Source organism: Phascolarctos cinereus, unplaced genomic scaffold (assembly GCF_003287225.1).
Source record: "Phascolarctos cinereus isolate Bilbo 61053 unplaced genomic scaffold, phaCin_HiC Scaffold_4;HRSCAF=312, whole genome shotgun sequence".
Taxonomy (NCBI): domain Eukaryota; kingdom Metazoa; phylum Chordata; class Mammalia; order Diprotodontia; family Phascolarctidae; genus Phascolarctos; species Phascolarctos cinereus.
This window is the reverse complement of record NW_027555847.1, coordinates 729,407,382-729,426,470: the sequence shown is the minus strand read 5'-3', so window position 1 is coordinate 729,426,470 and position 19,089 is coordinate 729,407,382. Positions and strand designations below refer to the sequence as shown.

The window sequence follows — 19,089 nt, the reverse complement described above, 5'->3', positions numbered from 1 at the left end:
GTAGTGCTGTTTCAGCAGGAGGCTGGCATTCTCCTATGCCTGCTCACCATCCCTGCCGCTGAAAAGATTCTGGGCCAAGGAGAGGGGTCCATCTCCCCCTGACGTCAGCCCCTGGCTGGGTGGTCTGAGCACGGGGCTAATCCTAGCTCACATCTCTGAGCTGGGAGGTTTGCTAAGCACTTTATAAATAGGGTCTTGTCTGATGTTGACCCCAGCGTGGGGAAGGGGGTGCCATTCTTGTTCACATATTACTCATGGGAAAATTGAGGCAGGCAGCAGTAAAGTGACTTGCTAGGGTCACTGGGAAGCCAAGAAGTGTCTGAGGCAGGGTTTGAACCCAGGTCGTCCTGACTCCAGGCATGCCACTCTGTGCACTAACTGTGTGCACAGCCTTATGCTTGGGCCCAAGGTGTTCAAACACTATATGACATGGTGGGTCGCTTATAGAGAGCACGTGAAAGTCAAGAGAGGGCACACCAGGCAGTCTGGGCAAAGGCTTGCAAGTGTGGGGTTAGGGGCTGTGCCATACAGGGCCTTGAAAGCCGGGTGGAGGGGCCATAGCTGGTAGCTGAAGGTCTGTGGGCCTGAAAAGGGGCAGTCCTGGGTGGAGGGACTCCAGAGGGGCCTCCCAGGACTGAGGAGGCAGAGACAACCCTGGGCGGGTGAGCCCAGGGGATTGGTTTGGGGATAGCTGGGCACGTACCCTTGGGCCCAGACCGAGGGCTGGCCTGCCACAGAGAGCAGTTGAGCTGGGGCTGGACCAAAGGGATGGCAGGTCTGGGTGCTCCGGGCTGCACGGCCTGGGCAAGCACCAGGCAGACGTCCCAGGATGATGGTGGGCCCCCTGTGCTGTTCAGAGGCTGCGGTCTCCCTATCATCCTTGGCTGTGACTGCTCTGGTATTGGACTTCTTGGCACATGTACCTCACAGGGGTGTCTCCAGCTAAGCAGGGACAGGCCTTGTCACCTGTGTACAATTGCTTTTGCAGCTCCACCAACGATGCATGGCCGAGGCAGCATCTGCTTGTGTCTAGAGCATGAGGTTCAGCCCTGGGCAAGTCCTTTTACTCCTGAGCCTCAGTTTCCTCATCTGTAAAGGGGGGGGATTGGATTCTATGACCTGAGACTGCTTCCTTGTGGTCCCCCCCTCGAACCCCTCCACAACTCAGGGATTTTCCCTTGTACTCGCCTGTTGTTCCCCTCCTGATTCCCATCCCATCTAACATTTCTGCACACACACACAGCCTCCCATCTCCATGTCTTTGCATTAGCTGAAAGGCCGTCCCTCTTCCCCTGTGCCTCATAGCATCCCAGCTCAAGTACTGCCTCCTACACGAAGCCTTCCCTGATTGCCACCCACTGCCCTTGCATTTAACTGTTTTGTATTCATTTAGGGTTGGGTCCATCCGCGCCTTTGGGGCCTACAGACTTCCCACTTCCCCTCTTTGTAGATGGAGGGCGCTCTGTCTCTAAGGGTGGCTGAGAAGACAGGTAGGAAGCCTGGGGTGGCCAGCCAGCACAGGTGCAAGGCAGACCCGTGTCCTCCAGATCCCAGGACTATGAGGATTCACAGAGCGTCTGACGCGCATGCACAAACCTGCTCAGCCCAGGCTCTCTGAGACAGCTGTGGTTGCTAGTGTGGTTGTCCCCATTTTTCAGAAGAGATACTGAGGCTCATAGACATGAGATGGCCTGCCCATGATTGTGCTCCTAGTGAGCAAGTGCAAGAGGTGGAATTCAGACTCCAGCTCTGGCTGGCCAAGAGCCAGATGAGGCACAGGCCGTGCCTTAGGCTGCAATAGTGCGTGCATGGGGGCAGGCTCACAAGTTGAAGAATCCCAAGATTTCTGTTGGAGGGGCAGGTCCTCGGCACCATCTGGTCTAACCCAGTTAGATCAGGAAGGTGGAAGTAAGGAGAGTGACCGTTCCAGGGAGACGAGACAACCTGTGTGCAGGTACATACTGTGGGGAAGCCCAGCAGATTGACCTGGCTGCCAGAAGCGTTGAGTGCCTAGAAGGGCTGCAAAGGACTTAGAAGGCCAAAGGGGTTTGATCCCGGAGGTCATAGAGAGGCCTGGAGCTTATGAAGTTCGGGATGATGTGGTCAGGCCTGTGCTTTAGGAAAATCGCTTTGGTGGCTGAATGGAGGACATATTCAACAAGGAAGAGACTGAGGCAGGAAGATACCCCCTCCTCTCCTAGCAGCTAACTCACTAGTCCAGGTGTGAGGTGATGAGGGCTTGCCCCAGGGTGGGAGTAAGGTCAGGAAAGGGGGCATATTCAAGAGATGCTGCAGAGGTGAAAGGGACCAGAGATGCTGCAGAGGTGAAATGGACCAGAGGTGCTGCAGAGGTGAAAGGGACCAGAGGTGCTGCAGAGGTGAAATGGACCAGAGGTGCAGCAGAGGTGAAGTGGACCAGAGATGCTGCAGAGGTGAAATGGACCAGAGGTGCTGCAGAGGTGAAATGGACCAGAGATGCTGCAGAGGTGAAAGGGACCAGAGATGCTGCAGAGGTGAAATGGTCCAGAGATGATGCAGAGGTGAAAGGGACCAGAGGTGCTGCAGAGGTGAAATGGTCCAGAGATGATGCAGAGGTGAAAGGGACCAGAGATGCTGCAGAGGTGAAGTGGACCAGAGATGCTGCAGAGGTGAAATCAATAGGCTTTGGCACCATATTGGATCTGAAGGGTGAGAAGAGAGTGAGGAGTCCAGAATGACCCCAAGTTGAGAGCCTGAGGGACTGGGAGGATGGGGGTGCCCTCAACAGTGATAGGGAAAACAGGAGGGGGATGGTTTAGGACATAGGGAAAGTGTTGCCCTTTACCAGTTGTTGCTTGTCCTGAGTGGAAGAAATACCTACCCTGATGTCTAGTATCAGCATGGCTTAGATGTCCAGATTATCTTTGGAAAGTGTCATTAGGAGGAAAAACCAGACTCTAAAAGCGTATTGCAAGCCTCATGACAGAGTCTTTTCCATGGCTAGGGGAATGTAAGTGAAGTAAACTAAATCATGAGAGGAAGAGTCCTAGGTTCCCCTCTTGTGGAGCTGGGGAGCCAGCTCTGAGCTGGGCCCCTGCTGCCTACCCCCTCTTTAGGGGCCACTGACCAGGGGTCCTCAGGGGCTGGGGCTCTGCCGGAGTGTCCAGGAAGGCAGGGTGGGGGACAGTGGGGCCCAGTGCTGCTCGCCCTCCTCCCAAAGACCAGCCATTTTGTTTGCTGTTGCTCTTCCCAGTTGCCATGACACCCCCTCTCTCCTGGAGGTGGACTTCTGGGCCTCATTAAAACCGCATTTTGCTCCCTCTGCCCGCTGCTTGGAGCAGTCGGGACTCAAACACAGGGAGGAGACGGGCTTCACCCTGCCTGCCTTCTCTTTTCTTGTCTTTCCCATCCTTTCTTTGCCTTCCTTTTCCTCCCCTCCCTCCTTCCCTCTCTCCCTCCTTCCTTCCTTCTTTCCTCCCTGTCTCCCTCCCTCCCTCCTTCCTTCCTTCCTCCTTCCCTCCCTCCATCCTTCTTTCCTTCTTCCCTCCCTTCCTTCCTCCTACCCTCATCCCTCCCTCCCTTCTTCCTTCCCTCCCTTTCCATCCTTTTTTCCCTTTTTCCTTCCTCCCTCCCTCCCTTCCTTCCTCCTGCTCTCATCCCTCCATCCTTCTTTCCTTCCTTCCTTCCTTCCTTCCTCCCTCCCTCCCTTCTTCCCTTCCTCCCTCCCTCCCTTCATTCCTTCTCTTCTTCCCTTCCTTCCTTCTCTCCCTCCTTTCTCCCTCTCTTTCTTCCTCCTTTCTTCCCTCTCTCTCCCTTCCCTCCTTCTCCTTCCCCCTCTCTCCTCCTTCCCTTTTCTTTTCCCCTCCTTTTTGCCTGCCTTTGGCATCTCTGTGTCAGACCCCAGGTGGAGTCCTGCACCCTGCGTGTAAGAGAAGACAAGGTCTGTGGGTGAATGGGTGACGCTGTGGAGGTTGGCTTACCTGGCAGGTACTCAAGGTAGAAGAGGATGGAGGGGGCAGTGCTGGGGAGGGGAGGGGGGATGTGGCCAGGCAGAGCAGTGCTGAGGACGGATGTGGAGAGCGATGCAGGAGGAAGTGGGAGCGAGCCCTTCTCTGAGTGGTGGGTTTGGGCGCCTCCTCGCTCTCCCACCCGCTGCCCAAGGGCCCCGGGGCCAGGCTGCATTGTCACAGACCCAGGGCAGCTGCTGCTGCATCTCAGGCCTCCATTGTCTCTGCCTCCGCTGTTGCTCCCAGCAGCCGCGGCTGTGGGAGGAGGAGGAAGCTGTGGAAGCCGCCCGCCATCTCTTGTAACAAAGGATGAAGCTGCTTCCTCTGCGGTCCCTGCAGTGCCCAACCCCCACCCCCACTCGCTGCAAGCCGCTGCGGTCGCCGGGCAGCTTCTCCTGGTTTGCTCCTGGTTTGCTCGGCTCCCCACCTCATCGGTTCACGCGAGTCTTCCGGGGCTTCTCGGCGTTTCCTTGCTTCTCACTGCCCCTCCCTAGCCCGCCGCCCTCCTGCACACGGGCTCTAATGCTCTGGGAATATTGCTTGTGTGCTTCAGCTGGGGAGAGCAGCATGCCCTGGGCTCGCCACCCCCCCCCATCCTTCCTTGCCCTGTTTGTCATGCTGGAGTCAGTGCTTCTCTTATTAGGAGGGGTTTGGAGCCACTTTCCTGTGGCTGTCAGTACTTGGTGGTGTTTTTCTGAACACTCTCAGCTCCCCTGACCCCTCATCCCCTGTGACACAGCTCGTGTCTTACATTTCTGTGTTGATATCCTAGAGATCATGACTTTCAGGTGGGCAGCAGAAGGGATGCTTCCTTCCTTATCCTCACTGTGTGCATCCCCTCCGTGTCTCAGCATTGCCTCCACTCGTTTGGTGGAGACCTCGAGGGAACACAAGGGAAGAGCCTTGAGTGATGGCCCTGCGGGTCTGGTGTTTGAAGGGTGAGAGAGTGCGAGTGGCTCCCCGTCACCTCACCAGGCCTGGTGAACCTAGGGTCAGGAGCTGTACCTGTGAAAGCTGAGTGTGGAGAGCCCATCCTTCCCCCGGGATCGGGAGGTGGACACTTGTCCTTGCAGGCCGTCACACCTACTGGGGCCAGCCTGGCAACAACTTTCTCCTTGACTTAGCTGTGTTGGTCCTTGCAGGGCAGGACCTGTGGTGGAGAGTGGATGTGAGCCCTTGTGGGGTCCCTTCCCAGATGGCCACCAGCCTCCCAGCCCTGAGTCCCCATGACTCTGAGACGTGTGTTGTCTGACTTTGTAGAGAAAGCCTTGGCAAAAACCCTTATGCTTGAGGCTGGAAAGTTTGGAGATGGAACAAAGGGAGACTGTGGGGGTGGTCGCTGGCTTTGAGCATCCCCAAGGACAGGCAGGAAGGCTACCCTGGATCCAGAGCTAGGAGAGGGCCTGGAGGGAAGTCCAGGGGTTAGTACAGGGCAGAGCCGTGGCCTGGTAGACAGGCACACTGGAATTGCTTCCCAGGCTGGGACATGCCCAGGGATTTGGTGCCTGGTGGGGAGTCCCGAAGGCTGTGCTTCCAAGGAAGGCTGGGCGCCTTGTGGCCCCTGCCAGGCTGCAGAGACTTCTGGAAAGACCACAGGCTGGCAGAGGGCTGCCTGAATATGAGGAGAAGGGATGGACTGAGGGATGAGGATCTGAAGGAATGAATAGGTGGGATCTGCCAGCCTTCCCTGTCAGGACCCAGGCAGGAAGTCAGAGTAGAGGCTCTGGGTCCATGTTCTTTACTTGTAGAAGAGGCCCTCATTCAGTGCCTGTTTACTCTTACTTTACATCCAGTTCTAATTATACTGCTTATCTGGTTCTCTAGTCCTTAACAGATGAAAGCAAATAATGAGAACAGGCCTGCAGGTTTGCTAAAGGTAGAAATTCTGAGAACAGAGAGCAGGAAGAGTCTGCAAAGGACTCTTCCCACACCAGTGGCCCCTGGGGTTATCTCCCAGTCTGAAATGCAGTGGTCCTGTGAGGCCCAGATTGGGCTTGTGTGGGGCACATGGTTTTGTGGCAGACCAGGAGTTGGCAAGGGAAGTATGAAATCCAGGCTTTCTGGCTTCTATCGTGTCAGGAAGGCCTGAGTTCTAATCTGGCCTCAGACTCTCCCTAGCTGTGTGACTCTAGGCAGGTCACTTTACCCCTACCTGCCTCAGTCTCCTCATCTGTAAAATAGGCTTCCCCCACCACTCCCTCAAGCTAGAGGGACTGTCTATCCCTCTAAGCTAGAGGAACTGTCTCTCCTCTAAGCCTCCACCCTCATCTGACCTCCCAAAGAAAGCTTCTGACAGGAAACTCCCCCAATCTGATGGAATGAACAAACATGTATTTTTTACTATGTGCCATGACCTGGCCTACAGGGGTTACAGAAGCAAAGATCTTTCTGCTGGGTGCACATCAGGGAGTGGTAGCCACAGAGGCACATCATGGTTAGAGAGTGACCAGGATGGTGAGTCCGTTCTTAGGGGAGTGGGCTGATACACCTTCTCCAGGAGTAAGGAGTTGATTAAATTTTGGTTCCAGAACTGGGGCTTGGGGAGGAATGGAGGGAGAGACTGAGGTCACTACTGAGGATGGGAGTTCCAGACATGAAGGGGTGAGGTCCTTCAGGGCTTTGTTTCCGGAGGCACACAGGCTACTGCCATGGCCAGGCATGAATCTGATTTGGGGTCTTATTATCTCCCCCCAAACTGCTCTCTCCAAAGTCATCCACGATCCCTTAGTGGCCAAATCCACTGGTCTCTTCTCTATCGTTCTCCAGGACCTCTCTGCGCCCTTTGACACTGTGGATCATTTTTTTTTTTTTTTGCTTTTTGGTGAGGCAGTCAGGTTAAGTGACTTGCCCAGAGTCACACAGCTAGTAAGTGTTTAAGTGTCTGAGGCTGGATTTGAACTCGGGTCCCCCTGACTCCAAGGCCAGAGCTCTATTCACTGCTCCGCCTAGCTGCCCCATGGATCAGTTTTTCTTCCTGGATCTTCTCTTTCCTCTGGGTTTTCAGGATACCTGTTCTTTCCTGGTTCTTCTATTTCTTCTCTGTCTTCTCTGCAGGATCTTCTCCCAGGTCATGTCTCTTAACCTTGGGTATCCCCTCATGAACTCCCTTGGGTTAAATTATCATCTCTGTGCAAATAATTCCCAGACATATATATTTAGCCCTGATTTCCGAACCTCCAGTCTCCCATCTGCAACTATCTATTGAACATTTCAAACAGGATGTTGCAGAAACATCTCAAACTCAGCATGTCCAAAATGGAACTCCTTAACTTTTCTCCAAACTTTTCCTCTTCCAAACTTCCCTGACACCCTTAGGTTCCCAACCTAGAAGTCATCCTGGATCCTCACTCTCCCCCACTTCCTCATTCAAGGTCTGTCTACCGCACCTCTGCTGCACCTCTGGTCCCTTTCACCTTGGCAGCATCTCCCAAATAATCCCCCTTCTCACCTCTGACACTGTTCCCACCTTGGTACAGACCCTCATCATCTCACACTTGGACCATAGTAATAACTGCATGTGGCTCTGCCTGTTTTTCCACTCTAATCTGTCCTCCACTCAACCACTAAAGTGATTTTCCTAAAGCGTGGTTGGACTGTGTCACTCCCCAACTCAGTAGTTACCCATAGCAACCTGTCACCTCCAGGATTCAATACAAAATGTTGTTTGAAATTTAAAACCTTTTACAACTTGGCCCCTTCTTCACATCTCCTTCCTCTTCACCCATTCTACTCACCTGCTCCCCCAGGCCCAGAATGCTCTCCCATCTCACTCTCTTTCTTAGAATCCTTGGTTTGTTTCAAGGTTCAGTTCAGATTCCCCTTCCTTCAGAGCCTCTCTAGGCCAACCTGATTTTTATTTATGCTCTGTGGGTTTCATATTTGCCTCTACATGGATGTTTTCCTAAAGGGATATATGGTCCTCAAGCTGGCCATGCTTATTTGTTTTTTCTTCCGCTCCAGGGCCTAGCCCCTGGTTGGATTCTAGGGGATGAGACAAGATTGATACACTCCTAGGGTGGGCCTGTCAGTGATAGGTCTTGTCCAGGATTACCTGGCATGTTGGCAACAGATCAGACCAGGACTCAGGTCCTAAAGATGCCCTTGCCACTTGATTCTCCTGCCTCCCAATCCAGAGCCAGGGGCCCAGAGTCAGGAATGGCCTGGAGCCAAGGAGGAGCCTGGCTGCCTCAAGATGCCCATCATGGGCCTTCTGAAAGCCAGCCCACCAGGATGCTCCTTGGATGGAGCTCTGACTGCCAGGCAGGTGCCGTCCGCCCAGGATCTTGACTGTCCTCTGGCCTGGCAGGATCCAAGAGACATTGGCTCAGTGGTGGCAGAGGATGGCTCACCTAGAGGGTGTAAGAGTAGGCCAGATAAGTCTATAAAGGGCCTTGAATGCCCAAAGTGAGCTGTACCTACCAAAGGCACGTGAGCAGGAGAGTGACTCAGGCCTGAGGAATGCCCCCCTCTCAGAGGGGGAGGAGGTGCCCTTTGAGTGATTTGGGGAGTGCCAGATCTGGAGCCTCAGGGCTACCCTGGCCAGCTGGGAACAAGAGGGAGGGAGCCAGAGGCAGCTTGGGGGTACAGTGGGGAAAGTCCTGAGCCTGGAGGCAGGAAGACAACATGACCTGCCTGCCACTTCACTGCTGTCTGCCTCATTTTCCCATTAATAAAAGAGAAATAATAGCAGCACCTATGAAGCAAGTTGAATTAGGTGAGGTAGTATTTACAAAGTGCTTAGTATCTGTTCCCACCCTCTTCACCTTCTCTTTCTTCGTGTCCACAGGCCACAGGAGACACCCCCACCACGCCCAAGCCCCCTAAGGACAGCAGGGAGAGCTTCTTCTGGGCCAACACAACGGCCTCCCCGGCCCTCCAGCCTGTACCCTCAAACTCTGACCCAGCCCCCCCTGACATCCCCCCCAAGGCCAAGCCAGCTGCTGCCTCCAAGGATCCTGAGACCCCTCCCAGCATGGCCTGTCCGGCTCCAGGTAAGGCAGCCCTCCCTGTCCAGCTCTACCCACTTCCCAGGAGCCTCGAAGTGTCATTGCACCTGATTTACAGAGTCAGAGAAAAAAATGGGCACCCAATTCCTGGTTGGCTGAGCCAGAAGCAGAGCCCAGGTCTCCTGACCCCAGGTTCTGGGGGTGCCAGGCAGAGAGTGGCCAGAAGCCGAGTCAGTACCAGGCTACTGATGGGCTCTGCACGTTGAGTCTCTCAAGGGAGCCATCCTGGGCCGTCCCAGACATTCCCAGCCCTGCTGCAGGGTCATGCAGGCAGGGACTAGGGGAGAGGCTGGAGCAGCCCACGCTGCATTCCACACCCTCATGTGTGCCACAGTCAGTGAGTCCATCAGCAAACACAGGCCGAGGCCCTGGGCTGGGGACGTGGGCAGAATAAGTGCAGACGCGGACATCGTGGTTATATCTGGTGGCTTGAGAGGGATGGCTCCAGCAGGGGGTGAGGAGGGGGGCCAGCCTGTGCCTCAAACAAGGCCATAGGGAGCCCCTGGAGAGTATTGAGGAGGCGGTGGCATGGTCAGTCCTCTGCTTGAGGAAGACCAGTTGTCCAGTTGAATGGAGGGTGGACTGAGACAGGCAGCTACTGCCATAGTCCAGACGGGAAGGGATAAGGGCCTGCACCGGGATGGGGGAAAGCAACAGAAGGGAGAAGGGAGCTGTTGGGGGAATGCTGAGGATGGTGACGCCTTTACCAGAAAGGGGCATTTGGAGGAAAGAGTTGTTCTGTGTCGCACCTGGGGGTCTGGGAGTCATCGCAGAGGGATGGCCGTGAAACCCACGGGAGTGGAAGAGAGCCGTGGGGGGGCACTTCGGGTCAGAGGGCATGACCTGGAGGAGGGTTGAAGAGAACCAGGAGAGAGAGGCTGGTTAGGGGTCAGTCCACAAACCTTCAAATGCAGTGGATTTGGAAGGGTGAGAACTGAGAAAGTGCCCTCCACTTTGGCTACTAAGAATTCATGAGGTCAGAAGCCACATTGCAGAGTCAGGACAGGGTTGGTAGGGCCTGCCTAGAAGTAGACCTGGGGGTCCTAGTGAGCCGCGAGCTCCATTCGGACTCCCCAGTGCAGAGTCTTCTTGGGACCACCCTGCTTTCCATTGGTGTGTGACTGGATTCTGGGGCACTGGCGACTTGTCCTGGAACAAGGCCAACTGGTCTTTTTTGGAGGCGGGGCTGAGTCTCCAGTTCTGAGTCTGCCAGCCGCCATGTGCAAGCCACTTCTGGCCCCAGACACACTCAGAGCCAGGGGTGGAGGCCAGTGAGGGTTTTGCTAGAAGTTGATCCTTCTGCATTGGGGCTGTCCCACAGCAGATGGGCTGCCTCAGGAGGTAGTGAGTTCCCCATCTCCGAGGCTGGCTGCCTCCCCTGGGAGGACTCTGGAAGCTTGTTCTAGGAGAGAAGATGCGTGAGCTCTGTCCCAGCTGGGCTTTTGTGCAGTCAAGAATCTGGGTCAGCCAGAGTGGGCGGATGAGAGTGAGCAGAAAGGGCACCTGCTGCAGGCTCAGAAGGCCTCATGGCTCAGGGCCATTGCAGCCCCAGACTCCCTGCGGGCTCTCCTTAGCAGCTCAGTTCACGCCCTCGGATTTGGGAGGGGCGCCCCGGCTCCGGGCTGGATCTTTCTCCCTCTCTCCATCTTTCTGCCTCCCTCCCACGCTCTCTTCTCCATCCTCTCCTCCACCATCTCTGTCTCTGTGTCTCTGTCTCCCTCTCCCATGGGTTTCCCCACCGTCTGATCTCAGTATGTGCTCAGCATGGGTCCCTCTCCACCAGTCTGCCACCAGCCACTCCATGGACCCCAGATGTTCCTGCTAAGTCCCATCTGCTTCTCCTCTCCCATGTGGACCAGGCAGGGCGGAGCACAGGCACTGAGTGATGGCCCTGCGGCCCATCTGTGCCTGCGGCTCCCTGAAGGTGTCTGGGTGGTTCTCTCCTCATCACCGGGTACGCCGCTTCCTGCTCAGGCCTCAAGCCAGGTCCACTCACTTCCTCTCACCTGGTGTGCGCCGCTCTAGGACCCTCACCTGGTGCTGTTGTCCCTGAGCTCCAACCTCATCCGGAGATCCGGGGTTCCTTCTTTCTTCCCATTCCAAGAGCCCTGTGGAGTCCTGCTCTGGGCATTTGGTGGCCTGAGGGCAAGGAATCTGGACGTTTCTAATGCCCTTTAGTGCTTCCAGCCCCTTCTTGACCACCTCCAGTTTGCCTGAGGCCGCTGATGCTTTCCTAATGATGCTGGGCCAGGCAAGGCATCGCTTCTTAGGCCTCATCGGTGCTGACCAGGCTTCTGGCTCCTCCCCTCCCCTCGGGAGACCCTTCTCTGTGTCTCCTTGGCCAGCCCAGGCATGGCCAGTGGCCTCTCAGAAAATGCGCCCAGTGCTCTTTACTGAGGGCAGAGACAAGGGGGACGAGGCGCCATACCCCTAGGAGGCCAGCCCCTACGCATCCTGTGTGGACACTCTGACTCTCTTCGGTGTTAGGGGAGGAGCCGGCAGCCAGTGGTCGAAGAGGTGCCTTGGGACCTCAGCAGCAGGAGACCCATGTTGGGCTGCAGGTGGACGCGGCTGCCACGCATGACCCTGAGCTCGGGCATGCTGACTCCATGACCAGCGCCATCGCAGGACGCTCTTGTGGCCAGGGTAAGGGTGTGCCCCCCGTGAGGCTTCGGGGACACTTCTGCATGCCACTCACATCCTTCTGAGTCCCCTTAGGATGGAGGGAAAGCCAGGTTCTGGGAGGCCCTCTTTGGACAAGCAGGTGCCCAGACTTTCCCAAGACATCATCAGGTCCACGGGTTCCAGGCTCCTAGTCAAGCCCTCTGGGAGGCAAGCAATAAACATTAAGCACCTACGTTGTGCCAGGCCCTGTGCTAAGTGCTGGGACACTGGGCACTGTGCGGGTCGCTGGGGCTCCCTCGTCCCCTCCCCAGGGACGGGACCTGACACCGAGGGGCCCAGTGTCAGTGCTGCCCCAGGTAGGGGGTCTTCAAGGGGGAGGGGCTCCACCCAGAACTGCCAGGTCCTGGCCTACAAACTGCCCAGACTTGTCCTCAGTGCTCCCCTCTCCTCCTCCCCCTTTTCTCTTTCCTCCTCCCCTTCCCTTTCTTCTCCTGCCTACATCTGGGATTCTCCCATCTTGGAGCTTTCTCTGTCTTGGTCCCAGACCTCCAGGCCTGGTGGCATCACACCGTCCCATCCTCCCCCTTGAGCTGATTATTGAACATGAAGCCAAAGGGAGAGGGAGGTGGGGGACAGGCCAGAGGAAGGGGCAGTCCTGGTGACCAGAGGGAGAGACTGAGAGAGCCCCAGCCCCAGCCAGAAGGAAGGACCATGGGCCTGAATGGCACTGCCTGTCAGTACACATGGATTAAGCACCTACTGCATGCCGGGCCCTGTGCTAAGCGCTGGCCTACAGAGAAGGACGAATGGTCCCTGCCCCCGAGAAGCTCCCAGTCTAGGGGCAGACAGCATGCAGACAGTTTTGTACAAACAAGCTCCTCACAAGACAGAGATAACTTGAGGGAAGGCCCTGGGTCAAGAGGGAGCAGGAAGGGCTTCCCGGAGGAGGTGGGATTTTAGCTGGGACTTCCAGACGACCAGAACAGGGACGGGCTTGGTGGTGGGACAGCCGGGAGGGGAGGCCAGGCAGCTGAATGGAAGAGCCAGGGCAGGGAGGAGAGGAGAGGCCCAGGGAGCTGCAAGGGAAGGCCACTGCGGTTTGAATTGGTCAGCGCAGGGGAGAGAATGGAGCAGTTTTAGAGAGAGTGTGGTCTGACGAGGGTGTGGTGGAGGTGAGCAGGTTGAGGAGCTGAGTGGTTCAACCACCCAGTGGGTGTCCCCTATGAGGGGAGGAGGTGGGGAGGCATGGGAGGGCACGCTGACCCGGAGCCGGGCTCCAAGCTCACTGAGATAGGTCGAGGAGGGTGCTGGGACGCTCTGGAGCTCAGCAGAGGCGGCTACCAGGCTCTGGAGCAGCCGTTCTGGGTGGGCCCAGTGACCTCCAAGGAGGAGAGGTGGCTGGGAGGTTTGGGGGGGCAGAGGGGAGCAAGGTGCAGCCAGTGTGGAGGTGGCAGCCAGCGTGGCACCCGCCCCGTGAGAGGCTGTGGATGACGGCGGGTTTGCTCCCTGGAGCTGGCAGCTGTAGAGGGGTCTTTGGGGGCATTGAGACGAAGGGTGGAAAATGTGGGGGCCTGCATGCTGACAGCCGTGGCAGAGAGTCGGAGAGCACTGGGGAAGGAATTTGGCTGCAGGGTGGCTGTCGGGCCACCTTGGGTGGTGCAGGTGCTGGGCGCTAGGCTGCCCAGGGAGGGGCTGGGGTTAGATGGGAGGGCTGGGGGCCAGGCACGCAGGCTGTGGGGCTCACTCCCTGCAGTGCCTTTGTGAACACACCATTCACACACATGCACACAGCACATAGATCACCCGGGCAGACATAGATGGCCATGCACACATGCGCAGTCCTCTCGCGCGTTCTCAGCCAGCCAGTCCGGCTTCCTTGCTTTTCCTCACTCTGCACCTTTGCCTAGGCTGTCCCGGATGCCCAGCCCTTAGACTCCTGGTCCTCTTCAAGGCTCTGCTTGCGGCCTTTTAGCGGGACCAGAAACGAGCTGAAAGGGACTAGCCCGAGTCCTGGCAATGAGTGAGTTCCTGAAGTGCCCCGGGGCCTGAGCATGTGGGCCCCCTCCCCCCCAGGCAGCCCCTTCACCTCCAGGCTCCGCTTTCTCCTCAGCCTCCAGCTCGAAGCCTTCAGGAAGCCTGGCCGCCCGGGCAGAAACCCCCCGGGTCAAAGCCCGCCTTCTGCCCACCATGCCCAAGCTCGTCATCCCCTCCTCCATCTCCAAGTTCCCCCCAGAGATCACGGTCACTCCCCCGACCCCTACCCTCCTCTCCCCGAAGGGCAGCATCTCAGAGGAGACCAAACAAAAGCTGAAGGTAAATGAGACTGGGGACGGGAGTGGGGGGGTTAGGGGTGGGAGTCTGGCTAGCCTCACCAGCTGGGGGCGCCAGGACAGCTGACCTGGGTGGCACCAGCCGGGGAGGGGGGTCACCGGGGCAGCCAGCTCCCCTGGGAGGCCCCCCCACTAGCTGACCTCACTGCGGGGGGCGGGGGTGCAGCTAGCCAGCCGGTCTGGGGGGGGGGGGTCGGTCACAGGCCTCACCCGTCCGGCCCCTTTCTGTCTTCAGTCGGCGATCCTGAGCGCCCAGTCGGCCGCCACCGTAAAGAAGGAGAACCTTTGCCAGCCTGCCCTGGAGATCCTGGAGATGTCCAGCCAGGAGTCGTCCCTGGAGAGTGAGAGCGATGAGGATGAGGACTACATGGACATCTGAGGGGCGTGGCCTCCTGGCATGGCCCCGCCCCACCCCAGAGGAGGGCGTGGCTGGGCTTTTCCTGCAGACGGACACAAGGGGGCGCTTTTTGTAAAGCTCTGGCCCAAGGGATCGACCCGCTATTTCTACACAGAGGGACGGTCCCCAGCGCATCTTTTTCTACCAAGTGTTAGTTTTGTAAGACAGCGGATGCAAAGTCGCCAGAACCGCCTGGGCCGCGGTGGCGTCCTGGCAGCGCCAGCCTCCAGCTGGACGGTTTTCCTTTTCTAATAAAGTGGAAAGTGTGGCTGCGTGTGGCTGCTTGAGCTGACTGTCGGTCCTGCGGGCCGCCGTGGGGGGCCCTGGCCCTGTGCCCTTGGCTGTACCCCTCCCCCTCTCTGGGACTCAGTTTCCTCATTTGTAAAGTCACATTAGACTATCCTAGAATGAGGAGTGGCCTGCCAGGATGGGGAGCTCACCCCCTCATAAGACAGTCCAGAGAGAAGTTTTCCCTGAGGAGGCCCCTAAATCTGCCTCTGTGGCTCCTGCCCACTGCCCAAGTCTGAACCCCTGGCAGGATCGGAAGGAAGCCTCCCTTGCCCCAAGTCTGCTCTTGTCTAGGCTAACTATGCCTCATTCCTTCCAGCAAGCTGGTCGCTTTCCTCTAGACACTCAGGCCACAAGCATTGACTGCACACCTACTGTGTGCCAGGCACTGTGCTAGGATCCACACCAGCTTCTCAGTGTCCTTCTGAAACCCAGTGGTCCAGAACCGATCCCAAGGCAGAAGAGGCCTGTCCTGCCCCTCTTCCCTTATTGCAGCCCGAGGATAGACTACTGCTGAACTTGTGGGCCACTCAAACCCCCTGATCTTCCTTGGGGCCCCTCCACGCACCCTCCCTCACTTTGTGCTTATGAACTTGATTTCTTGTACCTGAGTATGAGACATTTATTCCTGTTGAATTTCTGCCTGTTAGTCTCCACACTGTCGGGATCTTTTGGGATCCTGTTGCCCAGTGCGTTGGTCAGCATGCCCTCTGCTTTTAACCAAGCCACAGCCATGGGCCTGGGGCCCTTGTCGCCTTCCACCATAGAGCGGTGCTCTGAGGGCAGCTGTCTCACCTGCAGCATTCCCTTCCCGTACAGTGAAGGAAACGAGCATTCATTAGCTGCCTACTGTGTGTCAGACTTCGTGTTCAGATGTATCTCATTGTTTCCTCACAACAGCCCAGAGAGACAAGTGCTGTTATTTCCCCCATTTTACAGATGGCGAAAGTCAGGCAAAGGGACTTCGTATGACCCAGCCAGGGTCATGTGACTCCACAGTGTGTGAGGCTGGATTTGAACTTGGGTCTCCCTGACTCTAGGCCCAGCACTCTGTGCACTCCTCCTCACTCCAGGTCTGGCACTCCATTCACTGTGCCACCCAGCTGCCACAGCTAGGTAGGCAGATGGAGCATTTATTAGGCATCCCCTGTGTGTACAAATGCAAGGGAAGAGGAAGTCCATCCCCTTGGGAGCTCACAGTCTCATGCAGCTGACAAGCGAGGGTGGGATTGAGGTGGAAAAGTTGGGCTGAGCCAGGTCTGAAGGGAGACTGGCAGGTGTGGACATTCCCTCCAATGGAAGCTCTGCTGTGAGGAAGCTCAGTGTAGAAACCCTGCCCAGAAGGGAAATGAGGCGAGTCTGTGGTGAAGCCAGGCTCCTCTGAGTGATCGCCACTTCTCTTTCTAGGAGTTCACTAAACAGCTTTGTTTAGCTCATTTCTTTCCATCAGCAAAAATTCTCTTCCAACCCTAACCCAGATCAAGAAAAAAAGAAAAACAAAACCTGCTACAAATGATGGTTGTTCAATTCTTGCATAGGCAATACCCCCCCCCGTGCCCCCAAAGGAAAGATGGCACTATCTGGACTCTTTCCCTTCTCTTGGGAAGGAGGTGGGTGGCAGATTTCCTCATGGGTCCCCTGGAATTGTGGTGGGTCACTGGGTAGGTCCGAGTTCTCTCTTGGTCACTTCCTTTGCCTTGGTTCATCCAGATCTTCCCAGGCTTCTCTGAAACTGTCTTCTCTCTCCTTTCTTACAATACTCCATCACACTTATGGGTCCCAACTTGTTCAGTCATTCCCCAATTGATGGGCATTGCAGGAAGAGCTAGGAGTTTCTTGGGACTGACCCTCCATCTACCCTGCCTCTAATTCCTCCTTCCCTCTCTTCCCTTTTCTCTCCTATTTCTCTATTGAATGAAGTGCGTTTCTCTACCCAGCTTTGTGTGAGTGGAGTTAAAGGATCAGCCACTCTCCTTTCCCTATACCCCTTGTGCTTAGACATCTACTTGTGCACCCCAATTATGTGAGGTAATTTGCCCTGAGCTACCTCTCCCATTCCTCCCACCCTGTAGTGTATTCTATCCCCCCTCCCTTTCCAATTTTCATTTAAAATCATCAAGATGTAACAAACTCATTCCTGGACTTTGATTAGATTAATTAGTCTAATTAGATTCTCTCTGTGATACCTGATGATGATAAGGTGTGAAAATACTTATGTACAGTCTCCCCATATTAGGAAGTTGGCAGATTATCCCTCTTCAATCCCTTATGACTGTTTACTTGTATTTGCTTTTTTCTGTCTCTCTTGACTTCTATGTTTGACCTTCATAGTTTCAATGCAGCTCTGTTCATTTCATCAGAAATTCTGGGAAGTCCTCTACTTCACTAAAGGTGTATTTTTTCCCCCTGTAGAAGTTTTGCTGGGTCAACTTTCCTTGGCCATAAGCCTATATCCTTTGCCTTCTGGAGTATCATATTCCCAGCTCTCTGTGCCTTTACAATTGTGGCTGCCAAATCCTGTGTGATCCTGACTGTGGCTCCTTGAGACTAGAATTCTTTCTGTCTATCCGCTGCTTTCTGTCTGTTTCTTCTTTGACCCAGAAATTCTGGATTTAGGCTATGATGTTCCTGGGAGTTTTCATTTTGGGGTTTCAGAGGGTAACTGATACATTCTTTCTCTTCCTACTTTGCCCTTTAGCTCAAAGAAATCAGGTCAGTTTTAAGAATTCTTTAAATAGAATATCCAAGCTCTTTTTTTTTGGGTCCCAACATTCAGATAGTCCAGTAATTCTTTAATTTTCTCTCCCTAATCTCTTTTCCAGGACACTCACTTTACATTCTCTTCTACTCCCCCCCACCACCCCAGGTTTTTTACTTTATTTTAATATTTATTCTTTCATGGAGTCATTGGCTTCTGTTTGGTCCATTTTAATTTTCAGGGAGTTTGTTGGCTTGGGAAGGTTTTGTACTTCTTATCTTGAGCTGTTAATTCTCTTTTCAATTATTTCTTCCTTACCTCTCATTTCTATTTTTTTTTCTGCTAGCACTCTTACTTAACTTATAAAAAACTTTTAAAATCTCTTTTTGGGGGGCAGCTAGGTGGTGCAGTGGATAGAGTACCGGCCCTGGAGTCAGGAGGACTTTAGTTCAAATCTGGCCTCAGACACGTAACACTTGCTAGCTGTGTGACCCTGGGCAAGTCACTTAACCCCATTGCCTAGCCTCCCCCCCCCCCAAAAAAATTCTCTTTTTGGAACTCTTGCTTCATCTCTTCCAGGAATTCTGGTTGGATTGATGCCAAGCTGTGCTTTCCTTTGAGTCTTTGTGTGTAGCTGTTCTAGAGTCACCCTCTTCTGGATTTGTGCCTTGAGCATCTTGGCCACCATAATAGTTTTTTGTGGTAGGATTCTGTTTGTTTGTTTGCTTGCTCATTCTTCCAGCCTCTTTCCTAACTTCAGACCGACCACTTCTGGAGGGAAGGTCTGGGATGTGAGTGCAGAATTTGATCCTTGCTTGCTTCATCTGAGCAAGTGCCTGACCTAGGTTTCAGGCTGAACCACAGTCCTGTGGGCCCTGTTTAGAGATTCAGCAGACTTGCTGGTCTAGTTAGTTCACAGTGATTGCAGGGCCCAGAGTCACCGCCCTGGTTATGCCTCTGCAGGCTTTGGCCTGGGCTGGAGGCTGGAAATAGGCCCTGCTGTGCTCCTGGGGTCTGAGCCACACAGCTGCTGCTGGTTTCTGGACTTGCTTCTTGCTCAGTATATAGCCAAGGGCCACACCCTGGAATGCCACCCCTGAGGTCCCATTTTCACCCAGTCCTGCATCTGTGGCCCAAGGAGGAAAGGACAGAGCTCCCAGTCAGCACCTGTCCAGGTTTAACCTCCTCTCTGCCCTGGGGCACAGCCTCTGCCTGGGGTGCTTCTGGCCAGACTCCAGCATCGCCAGCATCCGTAAGCATCTGTCTCTGTCTCCCCATGCTGGCCTGACTGCAAAAATGACCCCTGTGATTCTCTCTTGGGTTTTCCATTCAGTATTCAGTCTGATGTGTTTTCCAGGGTTGCTTGTAAGAGGTGGGAGAAGGCACTTTTTCCTGCTTCTCCATCATCTTGGCTCTCCACCATCTTTTTATTGATCTGCTTGGCTCTAGAATTTTTCCTAGAATGAAAGTCAAGTTCACTGGCCTGGCCTTTGCAGACTTATTCTCTTCCACCTTTTTGTTTGTTTGTTTGTTTATAAATAGTATTTTATTCCCCCCCCAATTCCATATCAAGAAAATTTTCAGCATTCCTTTTTACAGGATTTTGAGTTCTAAATTTTTCTCCCTCCCTCTTTTGAAAGTAGTAGGTAATCTGATATAGTTTCTACATGTGCTATCATGTAAAACATTTCCCTGTTCATCACAATTGTGGAAGAAGAAGCAGATCAAAAGGAAACAATCATGAGAAAGAATAAAGTAA

General features: G+C 54.8%; 1 protein-coding gene across 4 annotated transcripts in view; it reads left to right on the top strand.

Annotated features, from left to right (window-relative positions):
• CABIN1 (calcineurin binding protein 1) overlaps window positions 1–14,612 on the top strand; it is a 108,122-nt gene extending 93,510 nt beyond the window's left edge. For 2 of the 4 annotated variants that reach the window (XM_020977564.2, XM_020977565.2), the window contains exons 34-37: window positions 8,773–8,977; window positions 11,480–11,638; window positions 13,728–13,930; window positions 14,183–14,612. In XM_020977564.2, coding sequence (XP_020833223.1) covers window positions 8,773–8,977; window positions 11,480–11,638; window positions 13,728–13,930; window positions 14,183–14,326 — 711 coding nt within the window. In that variant the 3' untranslated portion in view covers window positions 14,327–14,612. Of the gene's footprint in view, window positions 1–988; window positions 2,649–4,758; window positions 4,925–8,772; window positions 8,978–11,479; window positions 11,639–13,727; window positions 13,931–14,182 lie in introns of those variants that run through there. The other 2 variants (XR_013485626.1, XM_020977566.2) reach the window with 2 other exon arrangements.
• The last annotated feature ends 4,477 nt before the right edge of the window (window positions 14,613–19,089 follow it).